At 34.2% G+C, this 15,421-nt stretch overlaps 2 protein-coding genes across 3 annotated transcripts in view; one reads left to right on the top strand and one right to left on the bottom strand.

The window, feature by feature from the left end:
• Positions 1–2,204, top strand: part of LOC111050395 (potassium voltage-gated channel protein Shal) — a 517,077-nt gene extending 514,873 nt beyond the window's left edge. Inside the window, exon 5 of the mRNA XM_039441499.1 lies at positions 2,175–2,204. Within this exon, the coding sequence (XP_039297433.1) occupies positions 2,175–2,189 (15 nt within the window). The 3' untranslated portion in view covers positions 2,190–2,204. The remainder of the gene's footprint in view (positions 1–2,174) is intronic.
• The window catches only part of LOC111044976, a 123,325-nt gene that overhangs the window by 87,072 nt on the left and 20,832 nt on the right, over positions 1–15,421 (bottom strand). The window lies entirely within an intron of this gene.

The following is a 15,421-nucleotide window of genomic DNA, read 5'->3' as shown; positions in this document are numbered from 1 at the left end:
ATAGATTACCATTATTTAAATTATGAAAATTCGTCGAGTTATTACTCAATGATCACTCGAATTATCATGGATGTCCATTACTCAAATTATGAATGCTTTCATATCTCTTAAAGCGATGATTGTAAATCATTCCGATTTATATTGATGATGTACTGACACAATGGCATTTAATTGTTATAATTTATAATGTTCAAAATTCCACAATGAATTAATTATAGTCTTATACTTTTTGCCCATATTATTTTCACATTCTTAGTTCATAATATTTTAAATAGAATGGTTCACAATTCAAAATTGATGGAATGAATTGGTAAAAAAAGGTCAACTCCATAGAAACATTTTTCATTGTAAGTCGTGAAATTTCTCACTCACAAGAAAGAAGAAAAGAGTTTTTGCAAATGAAAGAAGTATAGCATAGAAGGTGATCCAGTTGCAAGAAATTTTTCAAAAGTGAAGGTGTTTTTAAAGGTCATAGTCTCACTAATAGCACAGACAAGTAATCAATAATTAATTTAACGGTGTCTTTACTCCAAGCTAATAGCCAGCTTAGCTGCCAGAAAAAAGTCTATGAAGAAGTAGATAATCAAGTTTTCAAGTGTTGCCATAGGATTACATTCCAATAATATGTAACTCCTGCATGCCCTCGAGTGAATATTTCACTTCAAAACATTTTGCAAGAAATATTTTTGTCTCATCGAATCGTTGTTTTATACCTCTAAAAATAATTATTTCAAAGGATAAGATTATATTTCTTCTTTTCAATGGTGAGAGAAGACCTAAACCATTTCACGGAACAACATCATCTCTTTCTTGTGTATGTTCTTCATTTTAATGTTCATAGACATTTACATATTCATAAACTCATGTATTTTGTGATTAATTTGATTTGACATCGTTTGATTTTGAGCCCGTGATTAAAACTACTATAATTGAAACTGGCTCATACATTTTTGAACATTCTGTAATCAAATTCCTTTTTTGTTCACATGATCCTTTTTAACTTCTTTAGCAACAGGTTAGTAGATGCTCTTCTAACAGAATATATTCTGAATGGAAAATGAAGTTGAATAAATTGTAAAAATGTATAATAAACTATAGATTGTAGTATAGTAAGAAACATCAAATTAACGATTTTTGACAATGTAGACAGAAGCAATTTTCTGCTGACAGAGATTAGAATGCAACTCAATTTCAAAGTTGAGTTAGTTGAGTGTTTGACCCATTTCCCCATTTCTGCTACATCAACTTGAATTGAAATAGTATTTTAACGACAGTGTAATCACGCTTAAAAATTGGCCGTTTATCTGAACGGTAGAGGGACACAGCAGCTGGATAAAGAGCCACTTGGAGAATGTTCCACGTTTCTGACAGAAATTCAAAGAAAGGTTGTTTTATTCGGCTTGAAACCAGTTGGTCTTTCAACTGCGGTCAGCTGATTCAACTTCAGGTAGCCTCGGTCTTCAGTATTGCGTCATTCAATGCACTAGCGAGAGGACTAACCTGTAAACGGTACAAGAAAAACGAGTCTGCTTAATTCGAGTCTACAATTGTAGCTGGTTTGTATTTCTTTATTAGATGATGCGGACAATTTCTATTTTCAAGCATAATTTCCAACGGTATTTAAATCGACCTCCTGGTGAAAGCAATAATACAACTTGTGAAATAATGAGATGTTGCTAATCTTCTTCAACACCTTAAAATTATCAGGGGAGTGGAACAATTGGTATTCAGCTCGAATAGACTGTGAAAATCTATTATCCTTCACTTTGTAATCGAAATAATTGCTCAGTAGGCTATTATTATATATAACATAATATACAGGTATAAAGTAGAACAGATTCATAATCCTAACATAAGCTTAACATGATATACAGTTATAAGGTATAACAGATGCATAATCCTACATAAGCAATCATAACATAACAATACACAACTATAACGACTATATTAGCCTACATAAACCTATCTACAGACGCAGGTCATCCTTTATAACTTTCAGTTATTTTACTTTAATAACTTTCAGTTATTATCATTTTGTGATAAAGAGTCACAGCTCATGCTGTAAGCAGTGATATCTCAATTCTATTAGTGTGTTATATTTTGTGTATTGACGTAGTCTTTTATTCTATGAATGTTATGACAGTAAAATTATATTTATTTATTCCATTTATAAGGTACACATTGGATAACATTGATTATGGACTGGAAATGATTGAGAGTTTGACCATGGATTATTGTTCGAGAGTCCTTGGTGAATATGGAAAATCATTTCATCCAGATACAGATTAGACGAAAGATTTGTGGTTGGTAAGTAGGTAAACGGACGTTCAGAATATTGTCTGGTCATCATTATCGACATTAATATTAATATACGGTAGTTATCGTTTTTGCAGTGTTGATTTCTTCTGTAACAAATATCCATCTTAGATGGGCTATAATAGTTCACTTCATTTTAAAATGTAAACATCAGTTTTTTTCTATATAGTGAAACTTGAAAAACTTTCTCCATATTCGATTTGTTTTATTTTTTATTCTAAATTTTTTCATAGCGGATCATAACCACATGAGCTTTTTGCTTAGGCGTGGATAATGGAAAAAAGTGCGAGGGTGATTTTATGAGATAATCAAATTTCCATGACATAATGGGGCTCGAACCCACGACCAGCTGGCGCTAACAGTCTGAAGAAAGTAGTGGAAAATTTGTTACTTGAATGACGATTTATTGAGAAAAGTCTCGCTTAGTATTGATGCTATAAGGCCCATTGACGGCTTTAATTATATACTCAGGGGCGGGGTGGAACTTCCGTCAGAGACTCCCCACCAATAAAAGCAATACGAATATTATTATTTTCTTTTACCTGTTTTTCCATTCCCAATCATTTTATCATTATGTGTTTAATCACTTTTGAATTAAATAAATAAAGTTATCATTATCAGTATTGATGCCCTTTATTTCTACCATTAGAACGTTCATTCTTTTTACTTTAGTGAAATCTTAATTTAGTAAATGCTAAACAATGTCTCGTTTCTCTATACTACCCTGTGTCTAAATATTAATTCAAATGAGGATAAATTGAACGGTCACATTAGACTGTCTCTTTTTAATTAACGAGAACTGTTCAACAGGTCAATTTATGAGAAAAAGCCACAATCTGCAAATTTTCATGATTCGATTTTGAAGATTTTGGCATCATTATTTTCAGAATGAAGAGCTGTGCACTTCCCGATAGATCTCAATGTGTTTTAAAGTTTTGGTAGAATTTTATAGGATGTTGTTGGATGCTCTAGCCTTTGTGGGATTAGGAAAATAAGTAGGAAGGTCTGAACGGGAAAGTGAGCTCTTCGATGAGTGGGAAGCAGTAAGCAAGAGAGTAGGCGAGTCACTCACATCCATTCCACTTTGATCAAAAACAATACGTGATTCTTTGCCATTGAAGAAGAATGCTCTTGGCAGAATATTTGAATAGGATGAAAAAAGACATCACAGAGACCATCTTCAAGGTCTTACCAAAGACATAAAAGGCTGGATTGGTCTTGAACATTGTTCGGCTTTGTAGATTGCTCCAACAATGGAATATGTATCCATTGTTGAGATTACAAGAGTTTGTTAATCATGTAGGAACCAATACTACTTCTACAATTTCCAAGTGATAACAATTGATTCATGTTATTACTTTATTGATAAATTGATTCCATGTTATTCAAAATTAATATGTATCAGAATATCAACTTCACTTCAGAACAGTTCAAACGTGTGCTCTCTTTTTCGATAAATGTGGTTTAGAAAAGTTCTAATCAATTATTCTTCAAGTTAAAGGAGGCAAAATTTCCTATCCGTACACTTTTTCGATTTTCTTCAATTCTAGAATCAGCAAAATGATGGAAAGAGAGTGAAACTACTTGAAATATCCAATTACTCTTTTATAATAATAAGTAACTGATTCCACTTGTTACACAATAGCAATCAATCTCTAGTTAAAGGAACATCGAACAAGAGAATATTTTGTGCGATAGACACATTCTATAACTACATGCAGAGAAAGCCTGTTCTAGATTACTAGAGATTGATCATGGTCCAAGAAACCAATTCAGTTTCTCGTGTTATCAATACTCAAATTGTTTCAATAACTTCAATTAATTCAAATATCACAGTATGAACTTCACTTCTAGAAAAAATCTTGAAGAATGATTATTTTTGAATTACTAATATGACGTCATCAAGTGATTGATATGGATAAATCTAATAAGGACAATATTTTCGACAAATTTATGTTTTGAAAACCCCGATCAAAATCAAACGCCGTAAAATGTTGTCATCTAACGGAATCAACACCAAAAGAACTAATGAACAAATCCATGGACAATACGATGACGACATTTTACTGTGGCTAATTGGATTCTCCTGCAGCTGACCCATGACATTTGAGATTTGAAATAATTAACGCAACAGAATTTCTACCACGGGACACTTGTCAGTAGTGATTGGATAGAATGAGTTGATGAGCAATTTCTCAGGAAGCATTATAAAGAATGCCTGAAAATATAAAAAAAAATAGAAATTTTGAAAAAATTTCTAATATTTTTAGAAAGTCTTAGAAAAGATCGGTTTCCATGGATTCAGTGGATTTGATAAGCATTAATGTTTCTGAATGTTGGAAGGTATGGAATTGTAAGAGATTGTATATAGTAAACACTTGGATGATTAATATCAAAAAGAATAATTTATTGAAACTCGTACTATCAATATACCATGGAGACTTTGGCAACTGCAAATGACAACTATTGATGAAGGAAATAATGTACTATGAAATACAACCCAAATATAATAAAATATTATACTACAATAAAAATATTTGTCCAGACAAGAATCCAAAGCCCTTAATATACTCTTGATGCAACTAGTATATTTTTGTTAATTTGTTTTCTACTTTTAAAGAAAATAAGTAGTAAGGTATCTGATTCGAGTTTTGAAGTAGCGATCGTCAATTGCATTCAGAGGTTGTTATTCGAAGTATTGTGTTGGGAGTACTTGTCTTGAAAGTATTAATTTGATACCATGATACTCTATAGTCTTATTATATTAAATCTGCAAAAGACAAAAAATTACGAAAAATTCTCAGCCAATACGGCTGATTGTATCGGAGAACCAACCTCGAAATCAGTTAGAGAACACACTGGAGGCTATGGCAAAACTTCCAAATCACGAAAATTTCACCCCCAGAGCCTCCCAAATTTTTTCGACACATTTAAATAAGCCTCGATTGAAAATTCGATTGAAGCTTTTTTGTTAAGCTCCCGGGAATGAGCCTATATCTATAGTTCGATTTTGATCAAATTCAAATGATGACCCGGGAATTTTAGTTTTCATAGAAAATTTGAAGTTTTCCCAAATACCAAAAATTCTCAGCCAAAACTATAAGTTCACTGTGAAAACTGAACACCAAATCTTTTGCATACTACACTGGAGGCTACGGGAAAACCTCCACACCTTCCAAATTTTAACCCCCGCCTCCCCTGTTCACCACCAAATATTTGGGACATATTTAAATTTGTTTCCCACAAAAAAATCAAGTTAAGTGTAGAGCCATAGCTAAATTTTAACCAAATTCAAATGGCGACCCGGAAAATTGAGTTCTCATCGAAAATTTGGAGTTTTTCCAAATACCAAAAACTCTCAGCCAAAACTATGAGTTCACTGTGAAAACTGAACACCAAATCTGTTGCATACTACACTGGAGGCTACGGGAAAACCTCCAGACCTTCCAAATTTTGCCCCCAGCCACCCCTGTGCTCCCCCAAATATTTGGGACACATTTAAATTTTCTTTCCCACAGAAAATTTATCAGAAGCTTTTTTGTTCAGCTCGCCAATTCAAGTGTAAACCTTAGATAATTTCCAACCAAATTCAAATGGCGACCCAGTAAATTGAGTTTTCATCTAAAACTGTGTGAGAGAGAGATCTTTGTAACGTGGCACGCCTTTCCTCTCATCATTCCAAGTTGTTTACTGACCAAGAAGAAGAAGAAGAAGAAAAAGAAGAAGAAGAAGTAGAAGAAGAAGAAGAAGGAGAAGAAGAAGAAGAAGAAAAAGAAGGAGTGAGAAAGGAAGAGGAAATAGAAGAAGAAAAGGAAAATTCAACTAAATGGGACAAGCAATTATGATAAGTTTATCACCTGATTATCAAGTGTAGGCATGTTACAAAGATGTACATAATAGACAGGAAGATCAATAAGTCCTATTTTTTTAAAAGTACATAATTTTATTCATATTTTATTTTTATTGTCAATTTTGCTTACCACAAAAAATGTATTAGAAGCTTCTTTGTTCGACTCACCAACATCAATAATATTATTTACATTATATAAATGGCTTTTAAAACTTGAATAATAATATTCTTATTATTACTGACATGAATGATGAAACATTTGCTTCTTAGAATGATGAATCTGATATAAATTTTGATGATAGGAAAAATGATCCCACTTATATAGAGACATTAAGGAACAAAACGCTTATTATCAAGTAAAAAGATTTAGTTTGTACTTTATATGCATTGATATTGAAAAGTTATTCTAACATTTACCTAACACAACTAACCTAATTAACCTGCCGACACCCTCAAAGTCGAATTTTTTTCAATTAAATTTATTTACAACACACAGAAAAACAACGAGAAAAATCAATAAACAACAAAACAATCACAACAACTATGCAAGGAAAGTGTTTTTGAAAAAATATTAATGGTTCAAGCATAATGATTGTGGTGAGGGATGTGTCACTTAAGATAATACCTATCTTGGAATAAATCTTGGATAATCTATCAATAAACGAGAACACATTTAAACAAACCAGAATATATTCTTTCCACGAATAAATAAAGGAATAATAAATAAATATCATTCGGAAGGCAATTGGGCAGGCGAAGCCCGCCTCCCAGCCGAAGCGCGAAGCGCGGAGGCTGCTATCCAACACTATACAGTCATAAAAGGCGATTGGCGGGCCAAGCCCGCCTCACAGCCGGAGCGCGAAGCGCGGAGGCTGCTATCCAACCCTATACAGTCATAAAAGGCGATTAGGCGGGTGAAGCCCGCGTTCCAGCCGGAGCCGGAGCGGGGGTGTAGGGGGTGAAGCCCCCTGCCGAGCGCGAAGCGCGAGTATTAATTCGATACCATGACACTCTATAGTTCAATTCACCTTTCTGAATGCATTTCGGCTCAAAAAAAAAAAAGGATTAGAGGCAAGAATGCATAATTTTTTAGTTCAATAGGCCAGTGGCTGGCGCAGAGGCTATATTGAAGCTGAAGATGCTAACAAGACAGAATTAGTAAGTGGCTTTTCTAGTAACACCTCTCTAGATTCTATTAATTATCCTCGATGATTGCAGCTGTAAATGAGCTTGGAATAATGGTCAAGGACTACCTTGAATTAATGAAGTTTTCCGGTTTATAGTCGAATTATTTTTACAATTGGAAACAATCCAGTATGAAGACTACCCAATAAAAGTATTGGTCAACGAGTATTATCAGAAAACGTAGTTTTCACAAAAAAAAATTTAGCACGCTAAGATTATATGACCATTATTCACTTATTCTAGCTCTGCAAATGCAGCTTTTGCAAATTTACAAGTTAGAGTAGCTTTTACGATCTCTATTCTATGTTTGTATTTTGAAGTATATACAACATTTTTATACATGGTTAGTGGAAATGATAGAAACAGCTTAATATTTCTGTTACAAGGATAATTTGACAATAGGTTTATTAGGAGAGCTTATTTGGATAAAAAAACTATTTCTGAGCCTTCAAAATTTTGCTCCGCCATAATCAATCTAACTTCAATTTTTTTAATGGGAGGGTAGTCATATGATACATGAATTCGATTAAATTTGAAGAGAAGATGAAACCGCACATTGATATCTTAAATCGTTTCAAAAATATTCACAAAGATGCTAATGAAAAACTAGTCTTTTCTTGCTACACCATTATGAAACTAATAGACTCCCAATTGATAGTATATTGGTGTAGCAACCAAAACTGGCTTCTCAAGAATGTTGCAATAAATAAATGGATGACAATATTGATGAGCTTTTGAATTTGATATGGATATCCACCACAACATCACCCTTATTGAAGTTGCATCAACCTGTTGTTCTAGATCTAGTATAAGTAATGGTAGTGGCAGAGAATGAGATTGCACTTACTAATTGACTTTGGTTTGAGATGTGAAAGTTTTTATGATCAAACGTAAAATATCTAAAAGTTGTTTTTGAAGGTTTGCAGTTCAATAGATGCATGGACAACTTTGGAGACCGGATGTCGTATCTCCAGTGAGTCACAGGTTCGAGTCTGGTTTTGGTCAAGTAGTTTAAAATCACCCAAGCACAAGTTTACATCAATCATCACACTTAATGAGATACTATGTAAGATCGTTATAAAATTCGCAATGATTATTCTTGTGAAACAGGATCGAATTGAGTACGGTGAAAGCAGCTGATGTGGGCAGCTCGAATCTAGTCATACATTGGAATTATGCATTATAGTTGCAGTGGGTGTCCATGTGGGCTGACGCCCCCAATGGGACGTTCAGTCACATCTCACTTCTTTCTCTCCAAACGTATGAAGCAAATCATTAACGTCTCAACTGAACACAGAAAAACCCTGGAAATTGTGACAAAAGAATGATTCCCTGAAACTTTTTCTGGATGAGTCAGACTGGATTGATGAAGGCTGAGAAGAGGATGAGGGAAGAGGAATCCTTGTTTTAATAACTTACTGTTTATCAAGGAAATAGAAATAGCTATTACTATTCTCATCCTCTTTGCTGTTTATCAAGGCCATTCTGAGCGCTCAAAATTATCGTCTTTCAGTAACCTATGAATCAAATCCTTAATTGCCTACAAATTGGAGATAGATTATTGTATACCTTGATAAACAGTAAGTTATTAAAACAAGGATTCCTCTTCCCTCATCCTCTTCTCAGCCTTCATCAATATTATACTAAATTCATCGCGATTGTCATTCTTGAAGACAAATTATATAGCTCATCCAACTCCATTTCCACACGATTTTGGTGTCAGTTTTGAGATAGATGAGGAATATTGTGATATTTATTTAAATTGCTAATTTGAAATCACAATCACAACATTTTTAGTATTTCTTTAGGTATTTATTTTTAGGTAGAAAAGGGATAATAAGTTTCAGAGTTTGTACCGGCCATGAGTTGTGGTGATATCGTGAATACCTTATTGGATAAAAATACTTGAAACTATCTCATTGCCATCATTGATCCTTAACTTGGCAAGGATACATGCTGATATTAGAAAAAAATATGTCCTGCTTTTTTCATTTTTATAAGGCTTGAATAAGATATAGGAATGGATGAATTCAACGAATTAGAATTCAAAATTTCTATTGTGATGTATCTTGTAGGATACACTGCCAGGTTACCAGGAAACAACATCACTCAGTAATTATACCTTGTGGGATACACTGCCAATTTACGTGGAACAAAGTTCGAATAATCAACAAATTTCAATGATTTGTTACTGATTTTTTAGCCCATGATAACCAGTGAGTATAGAATGTAATAATATATAAGATATATTATATATTGGTATACAGCCCAGACATGAGCTACTTTTTAATTAATAAAACAAAATAACCTGATAACCTTTTATTTTATAACCTAACGATGGTGTAATATCACCGAAACTAGTTGTTAAACTATTTTAAAGTTTTTTTTTTTAAATAAAGAGTGCTATAAGATTTATTTTGATTTATTAAGATATATTGGTATATATGAATATACATTCTATGTCAGCTTTCCATGGTGATGGTGTACCTTTTATTTTATAACCTAACGATGGTGTAATATCACCATAACTAGTTGTTAAACTATTTTAAAGTTTTTTTTTAAATAAAGAGTGCTATAAGATTTATTTTGATTTATTAAGATATATTGGTATATATGAATATACATTCTATGTCAGCTTTCCATGGTGATGGTCCCAAGGGGAGAGATGGGAGGGATATATACCCCTTCCAAAATATCAAGATTGACCGCCTCCCTGAAGACATGGGAAGATATACCATTTGCTTACATAATACTTTTCAGGCTTCGCTTCAAATTCCAAATTTTATTCAGTGGAGGGGGGACCCCCGGACCACCTTTCCATACCCCATACCCCCCCTTTGGTGATCATGAAGAATTTATTCGGGTATAATTCAGTCTGAATGAACATTCCTAACTCGAAGGAACAATTCATATGAGGAATGAGCAAGTCATTGTTGTCAATGCACTGGACTGTTGACTTGGTTTCCTACGAACCTGACAGTGTGCACACAGTTTAAAAGCCTTCCTACATTTTACAATCAACTGGAAACTTATTATTTTTACAACATAATGTGATGCCTTAGACATTCAATAATAATGTTCATTAAATTGATAAGAAAATCCATCAAGAACATTTTTCTTACTTTGGTCACTCGAAATTTCTTCCAAACGGAAGAATGTTTCAGCGTAATTCGAAAAATCCCCTGGTGATGTCATTTCTGACTCGAGCAACCATTTCCACGTATCACAATGCTGCATATATGTAAAAGTTGAAGTTGGAAACAAAATGGAAAATTGCAATATTTTTGAAGATAGCTGATAAAAGTGATGTATTCCATAATATATACTACTATACACTGACAAGTTAAAGTTCAAAGCACCAGATTATAAATCAGACGATTCCGACACATAAAACTGAAGTAATTTCTCGATAGTAGAAAGTATTGAACTGAAACTGAAAAGCTGTGTCATAGAAAATGTTGTGTGAAGCTGAAAAGTGTCAAAATGATATTATCAGTAACCACATACATTGATATTAACCCTCAATATTATCAAATGAATGGATCTGCAAATAAAATGTTGAAATGAGATTAATAGAATCGAAGAGTAATAATAAACTCATCAATTCATTATTTGTTAGTTGATTATTGAATTTAATGATGTTATTCTATAAGTGATAGACGTCCGACTCCGACACTATTTGACTCAGTGTTGTTATCTGTAAATCTCGTCTCATACTCAGTTATTTTAAAGATCATATAATCAGATTTACAAGCTTACTTAAAGGAGGATGAAGCAAACAAATACGAGGATGAGATCCTTACAGTCATAAATATGATGGAGGGAGGGCACTCATAATTTATATCAATTTCCATCCACGTTCAAAGTCGATGCCACAAAATAAGGTTCTTTACAAGGTTCTTCAAGCTCTAAAAAGCTTAACAAGGAACTATCGCTCTTTTACATCAGTTAACAAGGATTTCTTAGAAAGATATTGGAAATGGTAGTCTCATCTTCTTCAGGCACATTTTTAAAGATTGTTCTTAGTTTTTAAGATCATTTCAATATACATCATCTTGAAACTGAATTTTTGTAATGTATCATTCTCTCGAGGAAGAACTGACGTTTTCATTACCTCCTAGAGAGCTATTGCGTTGATGTTTTTACTAGCACTAAAACTATTGGTGGCTTATGATACTTTATTGTCTTAACTATTACTTGGCTACAGCATATGTTTAAATGAACTGGCCATATTTTCTGCCCTGACTTTGTTTGGTCTAAGATTAACCTAAAACATAAAGTGCGATGGGTAAACTGATGCATAAATATCAATACAACAGCGAATTTACTCTTCATGTGCAGAAATAAATTGTTATTTCTTCTCATGCTACAAATAAGAAATCAGAAAGCTTCAAATTAAGGATCCAGTGAATTTTATTGACTAGCAATCTTGGTCTATCTACACGTTTCAAGTATATTTTTTTGAAATTTCAAGTTTATTGGAACTGATGGTTTGTTCAGCGCACAGACAACACTGCTAGCCTCGAGTATGGAAGTAAATGTTATTTGGAAATATTGTATAAATGCTAGTTATTATTGTACATCATAATAAATTATCAAACGAAAATCCAAAATAATATGCTATCAACTTCCCTCAAATTTATTTATTCCACTGGCACTTTAGAGATAACGGCTAACTGACCTCTCCAGGGACTGACGACACGGCACACGGCGCTGGCATCCAGTGACTGGAACACCGAGCGTGTAAATCAGTCTGGAGCAGCGTGTAAATCAGTCTTTATCAGTGATGTTTTGTTTGCTAGCCAATAATTGTCAGCTTTAGTCTCTCATTCAATCTAAAATTGCCTGTTTTGAGTTTTTTGTTTTGGAAGCGACTACCGTGTCAAGACGGTTACTGAACTGAAACCGGCCAAAATCTAATCTCAATTTCACGACTCACGTATCGTCGATAAGGCCAAATTCACATTTTTTCTTAACAGCCTCTATTTGCTTCTTGATTGTCATGTTGTAATTGATGTACGCTACCGGATATCAGTTTAAACTTTACAGAATAACGTGGATTAGGCCGCTTTGTAAATGAGTAACTAATCGCTTTGTTAAAGTGTGGACAGATTTTCACGCCAACGGGCAACACCGTTACCACCAGTAACCAACCAGTACGGCACTAACACGATCACGATAAACATTCCTGTAAACACAAACAAGCCTCTCACACTCAACATGAATTCTATGATAAGGTAATGTATTATAAATATATCTTTTCATAGAAATATCGTGATCTCTCTATGAATATATCCACGGGCTAGAATCTTATAAATATTTGTCTATACTTCCAAAGTAAACAATTTTATAAATTTAGTTTTGAATGGATAAAAATTATTCTAAATATAGTACAGTTTTCAGTGTTATTTTAGTTGAATGAAAACAGCTGAACGCCCCAATGAGCATTGAGCATTCTACTTGACTGGCACTGCACTGCTATAGGCCTAAGCGCCCACTTTCTCTGGCTCTGACAGATCTAAACTACTTTCTGTTAATTGCTTGTTTGCTGCTTGCTGGGTACTTACAGAATGCTGGAAATCTTTTCTTCCGAGCAATTAGAACATTAAAGTGTAATGCGATCTCTCAAATTTTCACTCTGGAACGAATGCACTGGCTTTTCCTCTATAAATGGAGAAAACTTGTCCCCTCTTACTCTCCAGTGAAGAAGTAAACTAAGAAGTCTAGAATGTACCCAGTACTCTACTGTAGGAACGTTATCCATGAAAGAGTATTCAAGCAGTCTAGTGTGTTTGGACAATGTTTCAAGAATTTCAATGAATGCTTCTGGAAAATTCTCTACATACTGAGTGGTTCAAGAGAAACGGACGGTTTTGAATCGTGCAGTGATTGGCGACTGGTGGAGGGGTAAAAACACTCGACTCCTAACCACCTGCCATCTAGTCGCTATTATTCCACTATGGCCAAAAGATCATAGCGTGTTTGTATAAGACACATTTTATTAAAAGTGGCGAATAAGTATTAGAAACTCAACTGAACGTCCAAAGCTCAATAATGGCAGTTCCGTTTATTAACAACACTATTCATATAAAAATGTGCTTCATCGCTCATTAACACTGTCAATTCTTCATTCTTCAAAAATGTATAACATTTCATCAGCAAACATACGACGTTGATGATAGTCCACTCGCTTCAGTTTTTGAGTACTGCTTCACCATGTTTTATAAAAGTGTCATAAGCAAACACTTGATGATTTTTCAACCACAGCAGCATAATAGCGTATTATTTGAAAAAAATTCAATTTCATTAACATATTCAGCTCCTGCAGATTCAAACAGCGTTAAACAAACTGGAGGTGTAGCCTGTCGGGAGAAGGAAGACGGCGCGCATGCAAAAGTTCTATCAAGCTGTCAGAAGGGTAAATCAGTGAGGTATGAAGAGAGCGCGCACTGAAATGACGCGCGCTCTCTTCGTACCTCTACGATTCTAGTTTGACAAGTGTTGACAGGGGTTCAAAATTCAGGCTGAGTATAGCTTGAAACGTAAGTCTCCACATTAGAACGAGCGTTAGCGAAGTTCTCACTTTTGACTTACCGTACTGAAGGCGTTTTCTGCTTCTTTTTATGTTGGACAAGAACTTTAGAGAGAATTGATCAATCTTCAAATTTTGAACACGAATTCTTCAAACCTTTTTACAGGTCAAGTTCGTTGGACAACAAAATTTACCCACTCCTTCAGGATTTATAGAAATGAATGTACTATTGTTAAGGCGTGCGTAGCGAGCCTGCCGGTTAGTTCCAAATAAACTACACTTGTACAGTTTTACACTAGTTTTTTTTCGAATGTACACATTCGAATGCAATTCAATGCACATTGTGCATTGCAGTATTACACACCAAAAACTTGAAAACAATACTGTGGAAATGCTTGAAAGTTGCAACAATTTCAACAGCATAGAAGTCCAAATTACTTCTATGTTGTTGAAATTATTGCAACTTTCAAGCAGCTTAGAAGTAAATTAGCAGAATCGTACTCCAGTCAAAAAATAAAATTACCACTTAAAATTGAACACAAAAATATAATTAACAGTTAACATGAATCGAAGTTAACTGGAATTCATATCAATGAATTTGGCAAATCACTTCAACACAACTGGAGAACACTAACAGAAATCTACAATATTAATATTTTTCAATATTCACCATTCAGTCCCCAACATGTCGATTTTTGTTGAAAGGGTTCATTGAGGAAAACTAGAAAATAAGTAGTAGCATATAATTATATTATGAGGGAGACCGAAGATGGCGCGCATGCAAAAGTTCTGCAAAGCTGTCAAAAGGGTGAATCATAGAGGTGAGAAGAGAGCGCGCACTGAAATGACGCGACTCTCTTCATACTCTCACGAAAATGATTTATGACCAACCTTCAGCCAGGTAGGATGCGCGTCTTATTCATACTTTCTAGCCTGACTGTATGCAGAAAAGTTCGACCAACTCCAGTCTATAGAAGCAAAGCATTATCTAGGGTGTATGATGGGAAACAAAAGACTTTCTCGAGAAAGAACCGCTGTATACTCTCGGTAACCGGAATTTTGGGACGTCAACAAGGAGGTCTAGGGTCTTTACCTGCGAGGTGATTAGCAAATAATAGTCGATCCTTTCAAAAGGTTTACACGCTTCTGTCTTTGAATGAAAGCCATTTATAGGTTCATTTTTAGAAATAGTTCTGTGTCCTGGGTTGAGCACACCCGATAAGCAGGTCAGTGAATATAATGAAACTGTTCATCGATTTAACCTCAAAAAGCTTTAAACTATGAATTCATATTTACAAAAATAATTTCAAAAACTCAATGGAAACCGAAATAACACTCAATTTATCACGCCAGAATGCTCTGTCCAACCTCAAGAGTGAGCTTTGTTGAGACTTGAAGTAAATGAGGAAAAGATACATGATGATGCCTACAGATGCAGGATAACAAGCAAAACTAGTGTGGATCTGGTCATTCATGGAAAGATATTTAGTATCTTACTTAACAAGGATGGGAAGGGGCTTGCAGGCAAGAATTATGTT

Source organism: Nilaparvata lugens, chromosome X (assembly GCF_014356525.2).
Source record: "Nilaparvata lugens isolate BPH chromosome X, ASM1435652v1, whole genome shotgun sequence".
NCBI lineage: Eukaryota > Metazoa > Arthropoda > Insecta > Hemiptera > Delphacidae > Nilaparvata > Nilaparvata lugens.
This window is presented reverse-complemented; position numbering and strand designations above follow the sequence as displayed.